This window comes from Phaseolus vulgaris, chromosome 6 (genome assembly GCF_000499845.2).
Source record: "Phaseolus vulgaris cultivar G19833 chromosome 6, P. vulgaris v2.0, whole genome shotgun sequence".
Classification (NCBI taxonomy): domain Eukaryota; kingdom Viridiplantae; phylum Streptophyta; class Magnoliopsida; order Fabales; family Fabaceae; genus Phaseolus; species Phaseolus vulgaris.
The window spans coordinates 9094959-9106542 of NC_023754.2; the positions used below are offsets into that span (position 1 = coordinate 9094959).

At 32.0% G+C, this 11584-nt stretch overlaps 1 protein-coding gene and 1 pseudogene across 1 annotated transcript; one reads left to right on the forward strand and one right to left on the reverse strand.

The window, feature by feature from the left end:
* Window positions 1–1696: 1696 nt before the first annotated feature.
* LOC137833032 (lysine-specific demethylase JMJ26-like) lies at window positions 1697–4485 on the forward strand. The gene is made up of 5 exons (XM_068641424.1): window positions 1697–2677; window positions 3063–3168; window positions 3261–3393; window positions 3824–3887; window positions 3982–4485. Exons 2-5 carry the CDS (start codon window positions 3073–3075, stop codon window positions 4097–4099), a joined length of 411 nt encoding a protein of 136 aa, XP_068497525.1. The 5' UTR covers window positions 1697–2677; window positions 3063–3072; the 3' UTR covers window positions 4100–4485.
* Window positions 4486–5057: 572 nt separating this feature from the next.
* Window positions 5058–11584, reverse strand: LOC137833331 (probable metal-nicotianamine transporter YSL7; annotated as a pseudogene).

An 11584-nucleotide genomic window follows, 5' to 3' on the forward strand; every position in this document is an offset into this window, starting at 1 on the left:
CTCTTTACGACTTTGTTTGGATTAGAGGGTGTGGGGAAGTGGAAATTTGAGGGTGTGAGGGAGTAGAAGTGTTAAGAAAATGTGAAGAAAGTTAAGGTTGTTTGGATTGAGGTAGGTTAGAATGGATGTGTGAAGAAAATTTATTGAAATATGTGAGTGATTTGATGGTTGTAAGAATATTTTGAATTATTTTGAATTGTATAAATTGTAAGATTACAAATTTACCCTTGTGTATAAAAAATAAAAATAAATGATAATTACTTTATACACATTTTATTTAATTAAAATAATTTAAAATTTTAACTATAAATAAAAGAATAAAATAATTTAGAATTTAAATAAATAAATAAAATATAATATTTGATTCTAATTAAATTATTTTTCAATTTATTATTTTAATATTTATATTGTTAATATTAATAATACTTTTTTTATTATAAATATATTTATATTTTAAGGTATATAAGTATTTTTTATTAAAAATATATTTAATATTTTTTTTATTATGAATATATTATTATTTTTTTGGATATTTACAGATTACTTGAAATAAAATTTTCTATTAAAATGGAATTCTATTATTTATATTTTTAGAATTTAAATATTTAAATAGATTTTGTATTTTCATTAATAAATCAAAATATAGATTATTATAATATATAATTGAATTCTATTATTTATACTTTTAGAATTTAAATATTTAAATGTATTTTTTATTCTTATTAAGGGTAAAAATATAAATGCTCAAAAGCCTATATGTTTGTTTCAAAAGTTTTGAGGATGGAGGAGTAGATGAGGAGAGGGTGGATGGTTTTTTTCACTCTTCACAAAATGAAGAGATTTGGGAAGATTGATGTGGATTATTGTATTTTTACCAAAATATCATTTTGCATTCATTTTATTACAATATATAAAATTAAATATTATATAAATTTATTTATTATTTATAATTTCAAAAATATTTAATTATACTATTAATAACAACATATAATTATAAATAATAAAAATAAAAAAATAAAAAAAATAAAATTATAATATCAACTATATATATAGTTATATAAAGTAATAAATGAATATAATAATAAATATTATTTTCATAAAATTTAATATATTTAATAAATTTATTTCAATTTATCACAAATTATATTTTTTAATTTTTTATTAAAAAATATAAATATTTATGAATATTATATATTAAAAATATTTAATTAATTCAAATCTAAAAAACAATTATAATTTATTATTCAAATATTTTTTAATAACAAGAACAAATTTATAAATTTACAATAAACCTTACTCAGAAATCCACTCTATCATCTCTCAATCCAAACAACTTCACTTATCCTCACACATCCTCTCTAATTCTCACAAATCAATTTCCTCTCCTCCTCATAAATCTCCTCCTCAATTTAAACATAGCCTAAATTCTAAATTCAATTTGAAAATAAATAAAAGGAAATGCATGTAACGTGTGCGAATAACCAAATGATTAGTAGAATCAAGTATTAGATGGAATAGACATTGTGAGGTGACAGGATTATAATTCACCTCTACTCATATTTCGCATTATAACTCTCTAATTATCATATACTTCCACCATCATTGCACGTTATACTAAACTTTAATTTAATATATTAATTATCTATATTTATAACGTAAAAATATTTTCTTTTACAATCTCTACATTCATGTCATGTTGATCATGGCCAAAACCCAAGGAAGTGAGAGAGTGATGCCAGAGAGCGAGAAGAAACCTCCGATAATAGAGCCGCCGGAGGACCTCCTTTGCCGCAGGAACGACGGAAATTCATGGCGGTGCCGCCACTGGCGGATTCACGACAATAGCTACTGCCAGAACCATTACCTTGCCAACCAGAACAAAAGTCCTAGGTCTTCCACTTCTTCTGCTTCCAGCTTCTGCGCAGAAAGACATTGCGAATAGGAACAAAAGTTTGAAGAGACTTCGGGAACGAAAGGAAGAGACTGTTCCGAAGAAAGTCAAAGACAAGAAGGTGAAACTCGATATGGAAGCGGAGCGAGAATCTCCGAAGGAGGAAGGGGCTCTATTACTGGACAGGAAAACCAGGAGCCGAGAGAAGGAAGGTAAAACAATCGCTTGTTCAACTGGATGGAATTTGTGAAGTTGATGACAATGAACAGCTCAAAACGACGAGGACGAAGTCGTCGTTTTCGTCCAATTCCAACGGCGCGAAGCCGAGAGCGTCTCTCTCTGAATCTCGGATGTGTCATCGGCCGTTGTCCACTGTCAGAACTGTCGCAAACGGTTTTGCGTCTCTTGCATTCGGAAATGGTATCACATTCTAAAACCTTCGTTCCTTATTCTTCATTCGTTTTCTTGCATGAGAAGCTTGTTCAGAATTTTGAAACCGAATTGAGTATGTGTTTTACGCCATGTATCATATTATTTATCATTTTATCTATCATACGCTGTTTAATATGTGTCCTTTCCGTGGAAATTAGGATGCACGCTTGGATTTACAATGGTATTTTTCTTAACGATTGATGTACAGTGTCTGTCTGTGTGAATATGACTGATTACAGCAACTCAGAGTGAAGCTTTTATATGATCTTGTGATTGTTCTGTCTGCTACTACGCGGTTCTGTACGCTACATCAAGTCCTGACTAATGAGTTCTCTTCTATTTATTCCATCTTTTGTAAGTGCCTGTTTGGTTCTACGAACCAAAATCATTTTTTAAATCTTCCACTCCTCTTCGTTTCCCTCCAACAACACACTGTTAACATAGAAGTTTGATTTTAGTAATAATATTGGGCATGGTGTATAGTTAAAGAAAAACGAAAGAGAAAACGGACACAAACTAAGGTAGGTGTCAATTAAAATAACGAATAAAATTTATGGTTTGGCATTTTTTTAAGGGTGTTTTGTGAGGAAGTGTGTCCAAAGTTTCTAGAAGTTCTAATGTGTGCTGATGATTTCTGTTTCGAGAATGATAATTTGGACTTTATTTCTCATTGATAATTTTCTGATTAAAAACGGAGCTTTTTCTCTCTTTGTAAATTTGTCTGTTTCAATTAATATAGGTATCCACAAATGGCCAAGGAGGCAATAGAAGAATCTTGTCCATATAGTCAAGGCAATTGTAACTGCAAGGCATGCTTACGTAGAGGTAGAGCAGATGTAAATGCAGTAAGTATTTGCGAAATGGATATGCGGTTTCTTCATTTCATGCTTTCTCTAATGTGAGCAAGAAGTATAGATTGATTGCCTGTGTGCTCTAGGATTCTGGAGTCACTCAAAATGCAGATGAAAAGATTCGACATTTGAAGCATATAGTTCGAGCATTGTATCCTTTTCTGGAACAATTTAATCATGAGCAGCAGTTGGAAATGGAGATGGAAGCAAAAATTAAAGGTATGTTATAATTGCATAGGTCCTAGCGTCACTGCAACAAAAAATAGCATGCTGATGTAAGCTTGTATTTAAAAAACTGTATCTTCCATTTGATAAATAATGATCCCTGAAATACTGATCTTTTGATTTTGACTGCAAGATTGGCATCGGTTGCTATTAGTAATTAGAGATTCGTATACTATGCTCACTAATAGTGATTGTTATTTGGGGAGGAGGGGGGTCTGGTATAATGTGGTATTTTTTATTCATACATTTTATATCTCAAACTACAAATTTACATCAGTCTTGTAACTTGTGACTAGCTAAGTTACATGTTGAGACTGATGAGGCAGAATGTTTTAGTGCACAAAATATTCTGTAGCCTTTTAATTTAATCAATAGTACTTTATGTTCTGTCATTATCTGTGTTAATTTGTATCTTCAATGACAGGGTTATTGCTTTCCGATGTAGAAGTTAACCAAATTGTTTGTTCCGAAGATGAACGAATTTATTAGTTAGTTTCTCTCCAACATCATTTTATTTAACTCATGAATTGGTGTGTTTTTATGTCATAGTAATTAACTAATGCTATTGTCTATAAATTGCAGCAACAATTGCAAAACCAGTATTATATTGATTTTCATAGGAGCTTCCCAAATTGTTCCTATGATCTTTGCCTTACTTGTTGCCGGGAAATGCGTGGCAATTTCTTACCAGGGGGAGTAGTTGACCAATGTATTGATGTTTCTAATGCTCATTCTCATAGTGGAGAGAGAGCCTTTATATCTACACTCATGCGAGAAAGAATCATCAGACATTTGTCTTGATTCAAGCTCTGTGAGACCAAAACCTCTGTGGAGGGCTATGAAAAATGGTGCAATCCCCTGTTCACCGAAGGATAACGATGGTTGTGAATATGAATATCTTGAAGTGTATATTTTCTCAAAATAGGATTTCAAATTTAAGAGAAAGAGTGAAAAGATTAATCAAAGTACATATTTTTATAAAGTTTGATATTTGGTATTTTTGTTGGATTCACTTAAAGCTCTTGTCTTCTTCGCAAAGAAGTATTTTTGCGAGAATAAAACCAATGTTTTCTTACACAGGCTCAACGTTAATTGGCTCAACGTTCTTTATATATTTATATAGTTCATATCTTCTCCTTCAATTATGTTTCATTTTCAAATCTTATAATCCTAACCACTACATACACAAGCCACTTAGCCACTTATGATCACACCTATGCCAAACCATTGATGTTACCCGTTCGTCTGCCCTTCAAACCAAAGCGTTCATTGATCTTGACTAAAGGGTAATTGAGAGAGTAATGTAACTAAAGTGATGAAATTTTAATTTTAGAAATTAAAGGCATGAAGTTGCTTTTCATGATTAAGGCAAACTAGAATTGCCTGTATGCACATTGAACAACAACCCTTCATAAAAGAAACAAATACATCCATGCACACTCAACTTACATCTAAACTTAAGAAAGAGTTGAACGAGGTGATAGTATTTAATAAAAGAAGTACTACAATTAATGTATAACTTTAAACAAAATGTGCTTTGAAGAGTGTACAAAATCAATGCTGTGATCTCAAGATTCTAAAAATCCATCCTCCTCTGTATTTTCTGCTCTGGAAAAAAATTTCATGCAGATAGGTTCACTCCTGCCAAATAAACAAGATCAAACTTCCAAGACACATATCAATGGCAAAATAACATCCAAATGTTGCGATAAAAATACATAAGGAGCAGGATATGCTGAGCCAGCAACCCCAAGGTTGCCAAAGGCCTTGTAAAAAAGCCAGAAAACACAAGGAGATATAATACAATCCATGGCAGTTACAAAAACTTGGCTCACAAACATAGACCTTGGTGAAACCATTGCCATGTAACCTGTTTTGAAGTCCTACATTACATTAGAGGCTGTGGATACAATATTCATTATGACCCCAAATGCAGCCAAACCAGCTATAACACCACCATGAGAAGCCCCTGCCCATGCACCAATAGTGAAGATTGCTAACTTTCCATATGTGGATGCAAGGGACCAGTGTGTTAGTCCACACCCATATGCATTACAAAATGGAAGTGTTGGTGCAATCACGTAGATCACAACAATGTAGTACCACTTGAGTTGATGGAAAATGATGGGAGCAACGACAACAGAGATTACTGCAATAGTAACATAATAATAGCGAACCAAGCAGGAATTTAGTCTCTAATGAACTTGTCAATCCAACACTTATATCATCATATGAGAGTGATGAAGATGAGTCAGGATCACAGGATGATGTCTTTTTTTTTGAAGAATTCATTATTCAAACCAATAAAAGTGCGATCTAGAACCTTAACAAAGTTCTGTATACCATCACCGAGAATCATTGCTATGGCTATGAAAACCTGCACTTAGAGAATACATTAACAAGACTAACCAAGCAGAATATGTTCCTCATTTTGTATTATTCAAAGAACAATAGTGCATTACACTATGTTGAATCATATTTATCTTGATTTGTTGTGCCAAAGCCATGCTATACTAGTCATTAATACATATGTTTAATCAAAAAATCGTTTTGTTTCTGTAACAATTTAACAAAAATGTCCATTAAAAATTTATATATCAGTTAAATTTATTCTTCAGAATACTATATCTTGACGTGATATTGTCCATATACCTAATGTTTGATCACAATGAAGCATACCTTTTGATGTTTTTAAATGTGGAAAGAAAACTTACTTTGAAACCTTGAAGGCCATGCAAGCTGCTTTGCTTGAGGTCTGCACAGTAGCAATCTCCTTTTCTAGCTAGCATCAATGAGAGGCCACATGATAGAATTCCACCATTCAAAAGGGATATATTGATTATATATGGACATATCATCCCCACACCACATATGTAGTCGAAAAGTCTGAGAAGAACCTGCTATGCAGATAAATATTTTATAGATTGAGAACTAAACTACATATATAAAATTATATTACAGATGATTCATGTCAAGCCTTTTTATTAGCTTATTATTAAAATAAGAAAGGTAAGTTAGAATTTGAGTTTCTGAGTCAACTTTGAATAACTTGCACACATTATTAAAATCAGTATGCTCAGAAAGAAAACAGAAGTAATGCGTTCATTTTTCCTGTTTTATTTCATTAATAAGAAATATGTGATCACATACTATATATTAAAGCCACAACCATCACTAGCAGTGTTAAAACCATTGGAAGAAACCCCACAAGAAGCTAAAGGAAACGAACTTCCCCAGAACACATTTGTTTCCTAGAAAAGGAATGAGTTAATAGGAAATTAAAAACATCTTATAGATGTATTAATAAAGAAAAAGAAGGTTCTACAATAACAATGCCCGAATTCTCACTTTGCTAGTTGGCACCCTCTGCTGTATGAAAACTGTTGATAAGATGGAAAGTCATTTTGATACTTCATTTAGACTTCCGGATGACCAGAAGTGAGTTATGAGTTTCGGATTTTCATATCCAGAATGATGTGTTGTAAATGGTGTTGAGGATCAAGATCCAAAACTCATTTATGTTTGCTTACGGATCTTGGCATCCGGAAGGTTATTTATGTTGTCTAGGTAAGCTTCCGGATGGTGAAATTCAAAAATGACATATTAGTTCTGGATTTGTATCTGGAACTTTATGATTTGACTTATGGATATGAATATTTGAAAGACGAAATTTTTTAAATCATTAGAGACAAAATGAATATTTCACACATCAGTGTGGATTTGAATTAATATGGTGCAGGAACAATCAGAGTAGAAACAAATGTTATCATCTTTCATAAACTTGGGTTCTTAATATCCTATGGATCGTTTGAGATTGTTTGCTATTTCTGAAGATGGGTGCTGTATGTTAACACCCTATTCGTATTCATAAAGAATATATACTTGACATCCTAATAAATTAATATTTTAATTATTTTTAATTAAAAATATTATTATATTATTATAATGGTTTGTGAAATGCTTTACTTTTTCAAGTGTTAAAGAATTTTTTTCCTTCTGAACACATTGTAAAGATATACCTACCAAAGCCACATGTTCAAGTAAATCCAATCAAACAAGTGTCAACAGAAAAGAAGGTTTAGTCCTTGACATTGCAGTTAGCCGTTAAAGCACTGACTATAATTTCAACGTAGTATATTACTTCTCAAACAATGTAAAGTTGGGATGATAATGGATTGAATTTTTTTGAACTTCAATCTAGTTTCAATAAAAGAGATTAGATCTAAAATTCATATCATTTTGACTAAATCTAATTGAATGGTACTTTTTCAACCTATCTTAAATTATATTTAATAGAGTTTGCATAATTTTTTAAAATTAAATTTAAATTTAAATTTGAATCGATTCAAGTTGGACTCTACTCAATCCGACTGAACCTAATTGGGATAAGTGTAGCTCGATCCAACTTGACGTGGGTTCGTCCCAGTGAAATATATTATGACTTAAGCTTGATTTAACCTAATCTGAGAATCTGAACTAACTAAGCCCGACTAAAATTAGACATAGGCAAATTCTTTGTGAACCATACCAATTTGAACATGCACGTCATCACCTTTCAATTTTTTCAAAATTATCTTTTATTCTGGATTTGAAAATTTGGAATTCAAGAAATACAATTCGAAAATCAAAATCTCATTTCGGAAAAGTAAATCCAAAATGTAAAAAATATTCATTTTAAAAAAAAGAAAATCCAGAACACAAAAACTGAAAATGCATTCCTAAATAGAATTTTTAGAATTCAAAAATGTGTTCCAGAAATGTATTATAGAAAAGGGGTTCTGGAAGTATTTTTTAATTCATACCTACCTTTTTGTTTGAGGTAATTTTTGTCATTTTACGGGGACATTTTCTTTTATTTCACTGGAAGATTGGGATTAGGTTCAAATTGATATGGCGTAGGGAGAATTTGCCTTAGGCCTACTCTGACTCACCTTAGCCAAGCCCAAATTGATCAGGGCTCAACCTAACTTAGTTCCAACTTGATCTGGTCCATACCTAGCCAATTCAACCTAACTTAGACCCAACCAAACCTAACCTATCTGGGTTTGGCTTGACCCAATTGACCTAGACCCATCCTGACTAGGGATGGCAATGCGGGGGGCCCATGTGGATCGATCCACAATCCGCTACCAAAAAGTATGGTGCAAACTCACTAATCTAGCATGCTGACTCGTGTAGGTCCAACCCACATAACCCACCACACGAGCCAACAGCAGGGTGTGGCGAGTTGACCACTGATCCGCGTAAATAAAATTAATTATTTTATTTTTTGTAAAAAAATCATACATCGCTCATTCGTTATTGGAGTGTGACCTTTATTTTTTTAAAATTGAATTTAATGTATTAAAAAAATGGATGTTTTATTTTAATCATCTAAAGAAGTTATTATTAAGAGTGACATTGGATTTAGTTTGAAGTAAATATTTAAAATTTGTTAATAAAAAATAATATAAAAAAAATATTTCAATAAGATACTCATTAAAAAATTATTCTTCCTCATTAAATTATTTTATAGAAAAACTTTGATAAGATACTCTAATACATTTGCATACATATAGGAGGAAAATAGATGCAAAATAAAACTTTAATTATTTTTAATCAAGTCTTCTAACAACTCTTATACTTGAATTTCTTTATATATATTTTTATCTTAATTGAATGAATTGAAATAGGGATGAAATTTTAATTTTTCAGCAATAGAAATAGATTTTTTTTATAATTAATAAAATTTTAATCTAAAAAAATATTTCTTTTATGCGGGTTGGTCTGCCGGCCTGCGAACTATCTCTTATGTGAGGCAGCCTAGTAAAATGAGCCAACATTTCTTGCGCAGGATGGGTCAACCCGACTCGCATTTTGTATGTCAAACCGGGGACGAGTCTATGCGGGAAAAGTCAACCCGCATTGTCACCCTTAATCCTAACCAAGTTAAAATGATTTTGACCAGCCTAACTTGACTTGGGTTCAATCCAACTCAAATTAACTTATGTCTGACTTGACTCGATTTGACTTTTGTTTGACTCAACTTGAGGTCATGCCTAGCCTACACCAACCTCACTTGGGTTTAGCTTGACCTAGCCAAACTTGAGTCTGACCTTTGGGATGACTCGATATGACTTGTCTTGAGCTTAATCCAACCCAATTTTGGATGAATTAGACCCAATCTGACTCAGCCATGCATGAGTTGTGCCCAACCTGATTTGGTCATACTTTAGCCTTTCATAAAGTGATTTAGACTCACTTTAATTTTAAATTTTAAAAATTCAAAAAATTATTCAACCTATATTCTATCTAAATTTAATTAAATTGATTGGACTTAAAAAATAGATTTAAATTTGAAATAAATACATTAAATTAAAATTAAAGTAATATGAATTTAAAAAAATTTGAATTTTTAGTCACTTGTAAAGCCTAGAACATGTACAATGATAAACATAACACAAATAACTCGTTTCAACTCGGAAGATTTTGAATAAATGGAAAGACTAATACACAACTCTACTCTTCATATTTATTTTTTAACTAAAAAAACTGAAAAAAAAAGTGTTTAGAAATGATAAGGACATATTGTAAACATCATAGCAGAATGCATCCAAAATTTAAAAAAAAAAAAAAGTTAATATCGTTTTATTGACATAATCTTCTGCATTTGATTATTTGACAACTTCAAAAGGTGGTGTCACGAAGGATAAGTAACGACTTCTACATGAAATATATGAAGGTTGGTTCATTCGAATGAGGATGTCATATTTCTTTTCTATTGCATGCATGAATTTCATTCACTAAAAGAAAGCGTGTAGAAAAAGAGTGATACCATAAAAGCAATGCCAGAATGCGATAACATGTCTGAATAACAATATTCTCTTGTTGTTGATGAGTGATTGAATGGCTGAATCAGCATTCCAAATTTGGCTATATCTTAACAAAGAAGAACCCTAACAACCCTGCTGACATGCTTAACGACGGAATAATTGTCGTTGTTAAATTGAGTTTTATGACAATGAATGTGAACAAGACTCATAATTACTCTGAGCGTTATCTGCTTCTCCCATCCTGCCACCACCTGCCTCTCAAACGTCTTCTCAACCGATGTGCCTTCCACCTCCTCCTCCTCACCACGATTATTTCTTTCTTCTTCTCCACTATCACTTTTATTGCTTTCTTATTATGATCTTCACCTTTTTTTTTGTCTGTTCTTACTTTTAATGTGGAATACAACGTCGTGTCTCTCTTTCCGCACTACATTTTATATAAGAAAATGGTATATAAGACGGTAAAAAAAAATCTATATAAAAAGATAGTAAAAAAATGGTAATGTTTTATTCTCTATGTATTTGCATTATTACATGTATAGGAAATATATACAAGTGTATGGAGGCTAATTATATGGAGATTCACTAATCATGAGATTTTATCATTATCAAATTAATTGCGGATAATTGCATATAATTGCGTATAATTTGATAATTGTTATTTTCTTAATACTCCCTCTCAAGTTGGTAGGTGAAGATCATGAACCCCAACTTGTGTCAGCATAAAAAAATGTTCCTTACCCAATGCCTTCGTAAAAATATCTGCGAGTTGGTACTGTGTTGGTACATACGAATGACTGATTATCCCGGCTTGTAATTTTTCTCATCCAATGTGGTAGTCTATCTCATTGTGTTTTGTGCATTCATGAAATACTGAGTTTGTTGTTATATGCAAGGCCGATTATCACAGAAAAGTCGAGCTGACAAGTTACATTACACCTTTAAGTCTTGCAACAGATATCATAACCAAACTATCTCCAAACAAGTATTGGCCATTATACGTTTGTCTGTTTTTTTTTTACTTCCATGAGATAATAGAAGAACCAGTAAAAATGCAATACCCAAATACTGATCTCCGAGTTGTCTGGCAACCTCCCTAGTCTGAGTCGCAATAATTTGTCAATGTCAAATTGTTCTCGGATGGCAATAGCAATCCTTGTCTCGTTGATCCTTTGATGTGCTTTAGGACTCGAATTACGACATCTTAATGAGGTTTTTGTGGAGCCTGTATAACCGTGAGGTATATCAGTCGTCCCACAAGTGACCATGCACACCCCTTGCTTTGTTTTTAGGCTGTTCTCGTAGCATTTTCTTGTTGCCTTTTGGTCGGACTTAATAACAATTACACCCCATTCTTGGGAGGGCAACTTCAT

Excerpts from the sequence above, each read along its gene's own strand:
- LOC137833032 (XM_068641424.1), top strand. The coding sequence starts at position 3,073 with ATGGCCAAGGAGGCAATAGAAGAATCTTGTCCATATAGTCAAGGCAAT. Across the intron at positions 3,169-3,260 it reads GTAGAGCAGATGTAAATGCA|GATTCTGGAGTCACTCAAAA; the intron begins GTAAGTATTTGC and ends TGTGTGCTCTAG. Across the intron at positions 3,394-3,823 it reads GATGGAAGCAAAAATTAAAG|GGTTATTGCTTTCCGATGTA; the intron begins GTATGTTATAAT and ends CTTCAATGACAG.